General features: G+C 40.7%; 1 protein-coding gene across 1 annotated transcript in view; it reads right to left on the bottom strand.

Moving 5' to 3' along the window:
- Nucleotides 1–1275: 1275 nt before the first annotated feature.
- Nucleotides 1276–14180, bottom strand: part of RNF41 (ring finger protein 41) — a 34070-nt gene continuing 21165 nt past the window's right edge. The window contains exons 3-6 of the mRNA XM_072135078.1: nt 12671–12942; nt 10015–10150; nt 7257–7360; nt 1276–5337 (exon numbers count right to left, since the gene is read on the bottom strand). Of these exons, the coding sequence (XP_071991179.1) occupies nt 4986–5337; nt 7257–7360; nt 10015–10150; nt 12671–12942 (864 nt within the window). The 3' untranslated portion in view covers nt 1276–4985. The remainder of the gene's footprint in view (nt 5338–7256; nt 7361–10014; nt 10151–12670; nt 12943–14180) is intronic.

The raw sequence follows: 14180 nt of genomic DNA on the forward strand, positions 1-14180 counted from the left end.
ATCCTAGATATGAAGACGGAGAAGAAGTGGTTCTTCTTGATGGACTGGAATGGGGTTTGGGCTGGAGGAGAGATCTTGGGAGCCCGAGGACAATATCCTGGTCCACGATCTCCTGCAGAGATTTCTCCAACCCAAGAAGAGGGGGTGGCCAAAGGGGGAGGTACTGTCACAGGAGCTCCCGCAACCCATATTGTGGATCGCGGCCTAACCCGTGCCTCCCCCTCCCCTCTGCACAGAGGCCACGCTCCTTACCTGTCCCGGCTCCTGTTTCCACTTCCTTGGCCGTAGGCACACGCGCCCTGGCTTCAGAAGGTTTAAAGGGCCAGCACGCCATTAATTGGCACTGGACATTTCCCATTATTGATGCCCTGTGTACGTGTATCAATTTCAAGCTCTGGTGAAGACTGGGTGCCAGTTAGGTCATCGTCCACGTTCGTCCAGGGGGTCCACTGCACCTGGAGCCTGACATATGGCCACCATACACTACTGTGCATGTAAAGTCATAATACAGAGAGCCATGCTGCGCTGTAGCAGACCTGGCAGGCTCCATGATATGACACCATGCTGCTCTGTAGCAGACCTGGCAGTCCTTTATGTCGTATAACCCTTCAGAGTACCCTGTATACCTACCTTTACCCCTCTTTCCCCCCAGGAAATCAATGAAGTTGTATTGTATTGTCCCCCCTTCCAAGTTTCCAGTGTGCCAATTGTTATGAGTGTTGGTCTGTGCTGGTTCAAATTATAGGAGCGTGCGAGGTCACGAGAATTGTTCATATCTCTACTGTTTGTCTTGATATCCCAAAAGGGATCCTTGGTAACTGAGAGACAGCCATAAGCATGTAGATTTACCTCCAGCTTACTACTAACCTCTCGAGGTCATGCTTATTGGTTGTTCCAGCTCCCCTTCGCCCTCTCCTTCGTTACCCCTTTCTAAGTTCCCGGGGAAAGTGGGGGATTTGTCGGCTCTGTGTCATATTCATTGTTATAAAATGCCTCTAATAATGATATAACTGTCTGATGAACCTATTATGGGTTCCTTACCCTGCCAGGCACCATGGATATGCTTCTCGTTGTTGGAGGTCCTGCGTGCCCTACCAGACGATGTTTTATCATATTGTTTTGTTCTCACCAATTAAACCATTTTGGAGAGGTGTTCCTCTGTATTATTTTTTTCTTTATTGACTTTTTTCTTGTTTTATCTATAAAACTGATTCAACATAATAATGATACAGAGTACATTCCCAAACAGGAATAAATACACACCAACAACTGCAGTTCATTTTTATAAAAAGTTTATTCATACCTGTGCCTGGAAAAATATGCACTTTCATTTTTAAAGTATATTTTAAATAGTATGTGAGATGCATGAGAACTGAGAACAAATTGCCTAGCTTTTTTTTCCCCTCCACAAATTAACCTCAATTGAAAATGCCACACTGCAATACACAAAGGGAAGTCAAAGCTGCACAAAGATAGCACAACTGATCACAGTTACACAACAGTGAATTCCAGTAGTAAAGTTGTAGGGAGTGTTCACATTTTTTTTTGGCCCAGGAAGCTGAAATTCAGGTAAAATGCTACTGGAGATTAAAAGACAGACACTGCATACAAGCGCACACTTCCATGTGTAATTTCTAGTTTACAAAGCCATGACATGAGCATGAAAGCAGGTGCTGAAGCACTTACCCACCAACTGTTATTCCAAACTTTTAACTGAATGCAAGGTTATGTGCTATAGTATAGATTGTATAAGTGATGCATGCCTTCAATTCTCAAGTAGCGAGTTATTAATGTATATACGATTTATACACTGAATGACTGCATAAAACAGACATCATACATACGCCACACAAAGTGGGGTGCTGAAATGGGTGGAGGGGGGCAGCAAGCTACTTTACCTTAGCCAATGCCATTTACATGCAGGACTAGAACAAGAAAAGGGAATTGTAGATTTCAACTCCAACTTTCAAATGCTTCTAGTCCAATACTCAACATTCAGTGACCCCCGAAATGTTTGTGGGATGCAAATCAATCCAAAACACTTCTTACTCTTGTACTTTGCAAGTCGGAACTGTAAGGAATAAGGTTAGACGGATGGGACCAAGATTCTCAGGTTTTGTACACCAAACTCATCTGCATTAGGACATGATGGTTCCCTTTAATAAGGAGGGAATAATCCATATTCTGTTGGAGGTCAAATGGGCGAAGATTTATCATAAACCGTTCTAGTAGCCCATGGAAACCAATTGGAGCTCTGCTGTAATTTTATGAACAGCAGTTGGGAAAATGAAAGCTGAGCTCTGATTGGTTACCATGAGCAACTAGAGCAGGTCTGCCCTGACACTTCTGATAAATCTATCCCAATATGCCCAAGTTAGTCTGCAAGTGCGGGAGAGATATACATTTAAAAAAAAAACAAAAAAAAAAAAACAAAAAAACACTTGATATGTAAGAGACAGTACAGATGCATGGATCCACTTCCCACTAAAATAAGTGGAGCGCATGTATGGTCTCTCCCTGCTGGCTGACAATTGGTGAGGATGAACAGAAACTCAAAATGATAGCAATGCCAGATCAGTCACATTGGTGACTCCATTGACTTATCAATGAGGTTTTAAGAGAGTTTCCATCATGGGGGTCCATCAGTAATAACCACTGTGCAGTTCCCAAATACAATTACAATATCTACCCAACTTTAGGTCTGATTGGTCTTTTACACAAAAAGTCAAGAACTGCATAGTAACAGCTTTTCAATGTACCGTCTGGATTGACTATTCTTCTGCTCAATTGCAATTAGCGAGTAACCTAATATACCCAATCTTTCTGACCCGATGTAACCTAATCTCCGAGTATTCTATACTAACCAGTCAGGTTATCCACCTCTACGGCATGTAACCACACAATCTCAGAAGGAATATGTCTATTTCCAGTAGTTAGTATGCAGGAATCATGACCAGCAAGTTTACTAAACCCGCGGAAGAGAAGAAAATTTGAGAGTTAAAGAAACCACTTCCAGGAACATAAGGAAAAAAATTTCCGCAGGGTATTTAATTTCTGTATGGAAATGAGGGATTATCTGCTCATGTAGCAGAGCTCTGCTGTGTGCTGTGGGCATTTCAAAGACATTTATCTTGGCACAAAATATACAAACTAGAGAAATCTGCCAAATGTAGTCACAATGGGAGAGAACAAAAATCTCATGGATGAATTATAATAAACAGTTCAACCTACAGCAAATATGGGATGGGGGAAAAAAAACAGGCAAAAAAAAAAAAAAACCTATATATTTTATGTATATTAAAAACAGACAAATGATACTCAGGACGTTAAACACATATACAACAATTTCACAAACATTCAGTACATACAAAGCTTTCAAAAGACCACAAAGTAGTAAATGAAGACGTCTGGTTTTGGAGCACAGGAGACAGATCTATTCTGCTTTACTTCAAGTTTGATTCCATTCAAAAATAGAAAGGAGCAAGAAAGCAGCCAATTTTACTTAAGTTTTTTATGTGACATTTATATTCCTTCACTAAAATGGTTCATAGGTCTGCATGTCTTCTTTTTAATAATTAAAGGGGTATTCCCAGAATATAAAATTATGCTTAATAAGCAAAATACGCCATTCTCAATGAGAACTCTCATTAAATTTTATGGAAAATGTCACAAATACATGGCCAATTCTTCATTTACTGCAGGCACAAGTATAACACAGGGTCCATCATATTTATCTGAAATCCAAGATGGAAATACCCTTTAAATAGTGAATTGATTGGCATAAATGGCTTAAAAACTGCATAGCAAATAGGTAAACAATATGGCTGCTCAACATATCTGTACTATATTTATGCATATAGACCCAAAAAACATCTAAAAGCGCTGAACAGATGTGGCTTACCTTTGGATGAAGACGGAAGCACGAAAGCTCAAATTCCCAACCCTATACTTTGTGTTAGTGGAAACCACTGCATATGACAAGTGCACACAAAACCAGAAAGAAACCACCAATATAACAGTAAAAGGAGGAAGTAACAATATCCTTAAAATTAAGAAAAGAAATATACAGAAGACACACACAAAAAAAAAAAAAAAAAAATAATAACAAACTAGTATGTGGGGGGTTTTTTGTGCTCCATTTTCCCTTGTTGTGGGGTAGGGAAGGTGATACCCAACACACACACAAACAACCTCACATTTTCACCAAAGCACCTAGAATTGCAAGCTGTATGTGCTTTAATGCACATCCATATCTACTGCTTTTTTTTTTTTTTTCACCCATTCGCTCAAGGAAAAGCTGCAGTGTCACATCTACGGATGGAAATGACAGGAGACAGAATGAGTGTCGGGATGTGAATGGAGCGGCTGCATTGTCTGCTGCATATTGCTGCTAATTTATTGTGACAACAACCAAGACAAACTGAACATCTGGAGCTAGTGCTATGTGACAGAGGGTTTAAAAAAATATCTACTTTTTCCTAGCCTACTTGCACAAAATTCTCCTGCTAAATTCAAGTCCATGGTGGTTTGACAAAAGTCGTAGCATATATCCCGTTACAGATACCAGTGATTTGAGAGAATGCCTCGGCAACTCTTTAACAATGCCCATAATTCCAAGACGATGCCTCTGCTCCTTCATAAAAGTCTTATTAGGGTTTCTTCTTAACCCTGCCACAAAGTTTACGTTTGCGCTGCTCCTTGTTGGCCAATTCCATTTCTTTCAGCAAATAACAAATCGGAAAAGAGAAATGAATATGGATGGTTTACAAGCTGGCAGCAGTGCATGGCGAGGGATATTATGAAGCGGATTACTTGCCCTTGGAGTGTCTTCCATACAAAAATGAACCATGGCAAGTCCTTACCCCACACTGAGCTAGTAGGCACCAGTGGCAAGAGTGGGGTCTGGAAACACGTTAAGCATTAGACCCTGCCTTTTAGGAGGATTATGGAGAAGCACAAGGAGTGTATTTATTCATCTGTGCAACTTAAATTTCTTCAACCCCATGAGCAAATATCATCACCAAACCTGGCTCTAAAACCATGTCCTCTCCCATGTGTTGGTTCTCGCAGGCCATCACCACCACTGCCTGCTTTCCTGGAATTCGTTTAGCCACATAGTTCTCATAATATCGCCGATTCATTTGCCTTGTCTCAAGAGTAGCCAGACCCTGTGGCCAGTTGCGTTCATGGGCATTCTCTATCAGCTCATTAACTATGGATGCCGGGCAGCCACTTTCCACCAATGAACGCTTGATGACTGCTTGTAGCACAGCATCCGGTGTAGAGATCATTCCTCCCCATCGTGTCACACGTGCTGGTTGTAAAGAGTTCACCCACCTAAATTTGAAAAAACAAAAAACAAATCTTAGTTTGGTTGAAAAAACAAAAAAAAAAAAAATTATATAGTACAATAACAATAAAAAAATTTAGTATTTTATTCTTTCAAAATAATAGACATGTAGCTTAATGAGGTATACCCACTGCACCTCCAGTACCGGTAGTATAACATAGATGGCTATATGAAGGTGTCGCTGTAGAACATGAGACCCTCTGACAAAGTGGCTCATTATTATAGCTTGTAATAAGATTTCCCAAATGATAAGTTCACATGCCTTAACCCCATAGCGCAATAAGACGTATCCTTACGTCTTGCTGCGCATGGGGGAGTATGAAGAGGGCTCACAGGCTGAGCCCTCTTCATACTCACCGGGCATTTGCTTCATAATGAAGCAAACGCCCGTCGCTAACACCCGCGATCGGTGCTTGCACCGATCGCGGGTGTTAACCCTTTGATTGGGCGCCTCCATCTTGGCTCCGATCGTCACTCCCCGTGACGTCACAGGGGAGCAGCGATCCGTTGTCATGACAGCCTCGGATCACACAAAGATCCGAGGCTGTCATGATCGAGGCCATCTATTACAATGTGCGATCTGCACATTGTAATAGATGGTATGCAAAATCCCCATATACTGCCATACTGTAGTTTGATTTAATACAACATTCAATGGCGAAAATATACATTTTCTACTACAAAATAAATATCAGGGGTTTGTCCATCAAAGAAAAGTTCTCAAATTTTAACCCACTTGTGAAGTTTACACAGTAAAGATCATTTTTAACCCCTTACTTTTCAATCTTACTCAATTTTAGTGTGCAAGCAGAAAAAGAGATGAGATCCATGAGATGGATATAAAACACAATGACACCTGCTAACACACACTGTTAGCTCTGCTATATGCATCCCTCTCGTATAAAGACCTTATCCATCTGTGGTATGTAGAGCTAGTCTCTGCACACTGCCGCTTGCCAACAGGAAGTGCCTGTGTCTTGTAATATAGGAAGGAGGGACTAGAGGCAGAGAGCACTTCAGTGTGCAGACAAGAGAAGCTTTTCATGAGAAGAATACAACCAGTCAGAAAATTTATGGTCGGTTCCAGGAACAACCAAAAGTTGTATACACCAGGACTGATAGAGACAGGTTGGAATTAGATCGATGAAATACTGCATTTTTGTGAAGAACCTGTGAAACAGCAGCACTGTGGGGCTCTGGTAACGCTCCCCAGAGACCTTCCCACTTATAGCATTTCAAAAGTTAATTTTAGAAGGATGGAGGCCATGGATAACAAATACAACATTAGCATACGCAACAGTGCGTTGATCTATGAGTAAGGTTCCTCGAGTTATCCATGCTTGATTTTTAGGGGAAATTTCCTTCAATTTCACTTTTCCACTTTTGTGGTTAGTCCTCATCCGTGTCCTGCTCAAATTATTTCCATTTGGTTTGTATCAAAAACCAAAATACAGGCAGTCCCCGGGTTACATACAAGATAGGTTTAGTAGGTTTGTTCTTGAATTTGAAAGCAAGTCAGAACTGTATACTTTATAATTTTAACTCTAGTCAAAATATTTTTTGGTCTCTGTAACAATTGGATTTTAAAAACGTTGAGTTGTCAGAAGAACTAGGATTAACAATAAAGCTTGATTGTAAGTAGGGGTCGTCTGCAAGTCAGGTGTTCTTAAGTAGGGGACTGCCGTGTACTAATGTAATTGTCCATTTCTCCTTTTATGATTTTTTTATCATACCATTGACTTTATTAATAGGCAATCATTATAACCTAGAAAAAGGCAGTCATGTAAATACACACAAAAAAAACAAAATATAAAGCTCTGAATACATTTTCTGTTATCCACAAGGGGGTACATTTAAAAAATATTTTAAATAAATTTGAGGCACTAAAACAAACAATCCAACTTACTCAAGAATTTCATTATATTCTATAGTCTCTTCCAAATTCTGTAGGTTTGGGTTGGCACTGCGAATTGCTCTCATGTAAGCCTTTAGGAGCTGAATGTCCCTTTTCTAAAATTGTAGACAAAAAAAAAAAGTTATATTTTTTAAAATGGAAGGGAAAAATTCACAAAACAAAATTGTAAAATGGGCTCAATGCTATGAAAACTTTCATGTGGCAAGTACTCATTTAACTCAATCACACCTAAAAAGTAGCAGAATCCGTAACACCAGTCTGATTAAACATGGTGACCAATCTGACAAGCGAAGCAGATAGTTTGGCAAAAAATTTAAAAATTCTTAATTATGGAGGTAGACTCCTGCATTCCCAAATCTTTGAAGTGGGACATGGCTGTGATCAAAACAGCACAACTCTGTAGACTCTGCAGCAGATTAGAGTGCTGCTGCAGGGCTTCTCCCATTCACATCAGGGAAGGAAGAGCTGCAGCTCCATCTCAGGCCACTGCACAGTATACATACTGTAGATGTGTTGGGGTCTTATACACGAGTTTGTGGCCCAAGGGACCTCCTAACACACGCTAAACCAAATCAGTATGAAAGTACACAAATAGAGCAAACCAGTTTTATGGACACTTATTCAGTGTGCAGAATTGGTAAAATATATGACAATTGGCATCTCTTGAAGCATCCAGGCAGCTTTTACAACATCCTGGAGGTCTTTACAGCTTGATAAACTCTGACCTGAAGAATGTTCTGTGCAGACTTCAAAAACCATTTGGTCATCTCTTCTCCACACCTACCCCCATCCCTGCATCAGGACTTGGAAACAAGTTTAAATATTCCTGGACACTCCCCCTCATTAACACTTTGATTAGAGTTGAAAACCTGAACCAAATATAAAAATGTATAAAACATTGTGAGATGCAGGTATTTAGGGTTCACTATGGGGTGGCCGGATAAGCTGGGGTGTCCCATATTTCTCCCACCTCCAGGGAATAAGGAATTTCTTTAATTTGTAAGTTTGTCATTTTTCTCCCTTTTGTTTTATTGTGTTGTGTTTCATTTTATTTTGGAATTCATCTTTTTTAACACCTTTTGTAATTAAAGATTTCACTTTAATTTTGGTCCCTGAATGCTCTGCAAACTCATAGCCTTATAAAGTGTGGTTAGCCATCTGACTGCTAGAGTGCTGAGCGTGCATGTCTAGTGGTGTAACAAGGTGACTGAGTGGTATACTTATTGGTCGCAGTATAAATACAATAAGTGCTGGCAGTGGATCTGGAGTGCTGGAACTGTATGAGGTGTGATTTATGCTCAATTTGTGTCCTGAGGGAAAGCAGTGCGCAAGTTTTAGTAGGTCAAATTAACCTGTACAATCGCACCCATGTCACGTGAGGAGGCAGCGGCGTCCTCGCCGTGAATGATCAAAAGCAATCTGAAATTCTTCCGATTTCATGGTTATGTGAAAGTAGCCTTAGGTTTCCTTTAAATCAGCAATATCATGGATGTTCTAGGACAGTGATGGCAAACCTTTTAGTGACAGAGTGCCCAAACTACAACCAGGACCCACTTAGTTATCGCAAAGTGCCAACACAGAAATTTCATTTGTGTTTTATACCCCTTGCTGTCACATCTTATATTCATAATCACACCCTGAGGAAACCAATAAAGCAAAAAATAAAAGAAATTTGGATGATCATTGCAGCTTCCCTACAGTATCCCCTAAACAAGAATTGTCAGGGCAGGAGCTACAAAGATCATCCAGATCTGTCCACACCTTCCCACTCCTCCAGTAGTCCCAGATAGCGCAGTCACTTTAAAATACCTCTGTGCACAGCAAGTCCTGGGCTGTCTGGGACTGCAGGAAGATACCTGGAGTCCTCTCTGGTGAGTGCCCACAGAAAGGGCTCCGAGTGCTACCTCTGGCACCAGTGCCATAGGTTCGCCACCACTGTTCTAGGAGATGATGACCTCTCCTACCTTTGGGTAATACAAAAAAAATCCCTGGAAAAATCCCTCCGACCACTGCATACAACTGATCCATATCAACAGACCCAAACTGTTATTTGTCTTTCTAATGAAGGGTCTAAACCAGTGGTTCTCAACCTTTCTAAGGCTGTGACCCCGCAATACAGTTCCTCATGTTGCGGTGACCCCAAACCATGCAACTCGCAGTAAAAAGTTAAAATTGCGGCTCCGATGGCTTTAGGCGACCCCCGGTTTTGGTCGTTCGACCAAAAGGTTGAGAACCGCTGGTCTAAACCTTTCTGCAAAAAAAGGATAATAAAAAATAACAGAACTAAAATCTTGGCCTTTTGCTGGTCTTCTCTGTTACAGAGATTAGGTGTGTCTCATATCTACTACACTACTTCTCAGCTTAGAAGATCTGTTTTTAGATCTTGCAGTGTCGTTTTAATCCCACGTTCCAGCATGCCCGGTCTAAATGTTATCAGTTTTTGATAGTTCTTCTCAAGACTGACAATGCAACAGGATTCAGATTGCGAATATTAGGGCAGCTGACGATTGCTGCGAGTTTGGAAAGACTTCTTAACCGAGCCATAATATTCTGATATTCATGACCTAAAGTCACCAGAAATGTAGCTTATATTGGACAAATAGCTTCCAGTGTTGGAGATTTTCTTGAGTAGATGATTTGTTGAAGAGCTGTGAGCACTATATTTATCTTTATGTGACTGAGAACAAGTATATAGCACACACAATTCTGTATTTTGTAAAAGTACAGAAGTCAAGGGGGAGGACCAAACCTGCTCAGATAGCTGGTGCTTGTTCTCAGCTGCTGCTTTTTCTAGCTCCCCTATGCGAGTCTGCTGCTGCTGAACTACAGACCGAAGATGTTTTATACAGTTATGATTTGGCAGTTCGTCTTTGGGCATTTCCAGGCTAAAAGACAAGAAATTAAAACAAAAATAATTATATTAAAAATGGTAACTAAAATTAACAGTGTATTACTTTTATGATGTATAATAGCATTATTGTAAAGATTGAAAAATGTATCGAACCCACAAACCTCTTGTTCCCCAGTCCAACTTTTTCCTCTGGCCCCATCCCGGGCAGCATGGAGACTTTAAGGCCCTTGCATTTGATGCAGGAAGCAGGTGATCAGTCACATACTTCAGACATCAATCCAGGTCCTACAGAAACAATCATGCCGGCTGCCTAGGCTCTGTTCTCTCGGGTGAAATGCCAGTGGCCAGGGAAGACTGGCAGTGCTGGGGTCTGGCAGACTATAAGAAGCAGGCACTTTTACTCAAGATTGAATCTTGCCAAGGAGGTGCATCTTCTATATGGTATAGACCATTTTTAATATTAGAACAAAAAACATTTGGATTTTAACTCCGTATTTGGAAAGATCCATACATTTGGATAGGAAAGAGACCACTAAAAGATAACTACTTGCAATGTAAACATAATATCTAAGCTATGTGGGCAATATGTGAAATGGTAGAACTGTAAAGTATAAAAACTTTTGCTCAACTCCACCAAGCAAAAGTAAGCAATTCTCCAATTTACTCTTATTAGCCATCTGCAAGTGTTTGGCAACTAGCAGAGTTTTTACCTTGTCCCCAGCAGGCTTCTCTTTTTTGGTCATGCTTTCTGGAAACCATGGGGAAACTGTACAGGACGGCTGGAGAAGAGAGGAGGCTTGTTGGGAGGGGCAGTAGTAGAGCAAGAAAGCAGGACCTGGAGTGATGTCACAAGCATGCGACTCAAAACATGCTTCAGGTCCTCCAATTACAAGACATGCTGTCTCGATTCATACGAATGCTCATAGTGCTCTGGCCTCACTACCCTTTGCTGATGTCACAACCAGGAAGTGCCACCCACTTCAGAAATAATTGATTTTTTTTATAAAAAGGGGTGATAGATATAGGAGACTATATCTCAGGATAGAAAGGGATCAGAAGCATCATATGAATATTGTTGGAATTGTTATCAAAGTCTCTCTCCAGCTTTGCAAAAACTATTTTTGTCAGCAAGTTGCTCTCAATGGGAGTATATTTAGTGGGTCATGTCTGGTCTTAACATCTGTCATTTACTGACCAAATATAATCCCGTTACGCACCGGGCTTATATCAGACGTTGGTGGTGGTCTATTGTACTGATAAATTACTGAGGCTAGTCAAAGGGGACTTTCAGCCATGGTTGTGAGCTAGTGTTGTGCAATACTGGAGGTTACGTGGGCAACCATCTCACTTACTGCGTCTCCCAGAATGAGTGCATCCAGGGAGTGCCTAAAAATAATGACCTTGAGGGGGTACTGAAATGTAACAAAAGGGTTTGGCCAGTTTTATATTTTATACAATGGCCTCTAGGGAGTCTAAAAACAATTGTAATAATAACAACCTCGCACCAGCGTGGCTCCTCCCATCTTCACCTGTCAATGTTGGTATACAGAGCCTTAGCAGTGACATCAGCCAGTCAACAGAATGCGATTGCTACAGCCCAATACAGGGCACAGAAAAAGGCTGTAGGGGGTCACAGACAACACAATGTCACCGCCAAGTCTTTGCATACTGATAAAGATGGGAGGTGCCATTCTGAAGTGGCTGGAGAAAATAAAGCATTAATTCTTACTATTATTTTAAGACCCACTGGGCCCATATTAAAACCAGAAAACCGTTTAGGGTCTTGCTTTGCACTGTAAACAGACAGTATCCCATAGGAACAAAGTATCTAAGAGTGTGGCAAGTCTTTTGTAGAGACGGAGAAAATCACTGCCCAGGATAAATTAGAAATAAAAAGACCCTTAAAAACAGGATTTCCTGACGCTTTCACCACCCCCACTGGTTAATACAAATGTAAGCAAGAAGAAAAAAAATAAATAAAAAGCAAAACCTATAATTACACTGCATTCCTTCCTGGCTTCATGTCTGCATGGGCCTGCGCAGGCGGGTTGCTGGCTTAGAAGTGTCATCTTAGCACTATGTACGATGATGTGGGAGACACTTTGTCTAAATGCACAAGATGAGTCAAACTATGCCATTAGGGACCTGACAGCATACTTGAAGTTTCCAGTAGCAGAAGTGTGAATACAGCTCTGCAAGTCTACTTCTGTGCAAAATACACAATGGCACATACATATATACAGCTACCCAAGAACGTACATGCGAAAACTTCTGTGGCTTTCGTAGGGAAAATAAAACTTTTCTCTACATGTATGAAGCATGTGATAAGATTATCCAGTTCATCAGTATAGGAAAATCTTGAAGTATAGATAAGAGAATCCCATCAGCATGAAATATGCAGTGTCATACAGCAGAAAGTGCTGAGCAGTTTTGTGGGAAAGATTCTGTATAACTCTACTCTTTCTACACGGTGACGTCATGCGGGCAGTCCTATCAGCGATTAGATGCATTATGATATGTGGCAGGCTGTCATACAAGGTAGGGAAAGACTCACCCGCATCCCTGCTCACATGAAACTGGTCGCTTCGGATTATGTTCACAGTCGTTAAGATGAGACATGAGGTTGTCCAGTCGCACGATGGTGGTGCAGCCAAAAACAGCGTTGTCACATGTAATCTGGAGCTTAGAGAGCATATTCCGCATGATGCGGGGGACTGGGCGTAGATGTGCTACTGTGACAACACTGCGGTCCACGGGACAGGTCTGCTGTTGTGAGAACCACTGTGTGATGCAGGCATTGCAAAAGGCGTGCTCACAATGAGGAGCCTGTAAAGAAGACAAAATCTGTGTGAAAACAAAATTTCCTAAAAACTGGTTGAGTAATAAAAACTTTAATATCTGGACCTTTTCACAAAACTGACAATATCAGCTGTGTGCCATTTATGACCCATATGAGATCTATATATTATATATTCAGTTTTAATCCAAAATGCACCTATAAACCCCAAACTTCTAGTCTCGCCTTCATACCTAATCGGCATCAATTCTGACAGGCACACGCAGCCAGTGTGAAGCCATCATTGGCATGGAGGGAGAGGATCACTTACCAGATCTTCTTTATTCCAAACTGTGGAGATTTACCCAATGAGTTCAATGAAACAATCAGTGATTTATTTAGACTGTATGTCCACAATTAACTTGGGTAACAAACTCAGTTCCACTATTATCAGTAACAAATGCAAAAAAAATCTTTGGAAAAATAAAATCCATAGATGTTCTTATTCTTCATTATACATACAGCTGGAAATCACATAACAGCAACAGCACAAGACACAATTACTCTTTCTATGGGAAACATGTAAAACTACATCTAAGCAGCATTTTTGTAGTAGGGATTTGGAACTTTTAGAGGGGAATGTTAAAGAGATGGAAGCCATTTCCTGCCTGGCAGGAATGGAAAAGTAAACACTTCAGCAGTCAGCAATCCTTGCCGAATATTTCTAAACATAACTCAAAATTCCCTAAAAATAGACGGATTTACAGGAACCCTGAATTGCTTAATTTCTTCTGCAGTTCACATCTATGCAACATTTATGATCACTGGCTGAATGCATAGGTACAAGCTATTTCTACAGGCCAAAAGTTAAATAAATGTTTACAAGGGAGGTCTAATACTCTTAGCTGACTTTAGAAACGGTTTGACCAAGTCTTATGTGGTACAATACAGACCATCCTTGACATTGTGCCCATCCTTGACACTGTTCCAATAATAGTAAATCATACAATCGACAAAATTTGTGATTCAAAACTAAAAACCTAGAAGACTGTATTTAGTCTAGATGTGTGACAACCCCATTGGATGAAATCAGAAATACATACACTGGCAGCATTATCTCAGTAAAGTCCCCTGTGCCTAGTTCTTGCTGCTGTGTAGCAATCGCTCTAGAGTAATTTGATCTACAACCCTAATGATAGGTCTGAGTCTGTTAGACTAATGGTGGGGGCAGGGGCACTTAAATTACAGAATTATCTTCAATATGGTTCCACAAATACTGAAAGTACCC

This window comes from Engystomops pustulosus, chromosome 2 (assembly GCF_040894005.1).
Source record: "Engystomops pustulosus chromosome 2, aEngPut4.maternal, whole genome shotgun sequence".
Classification (NCBI taxonomy): Eukaryota; Metazoa; Chordata; class Amphibia; order Anura; family Leptodactylidae; genus Engystomops; species Engystomops pustulosus.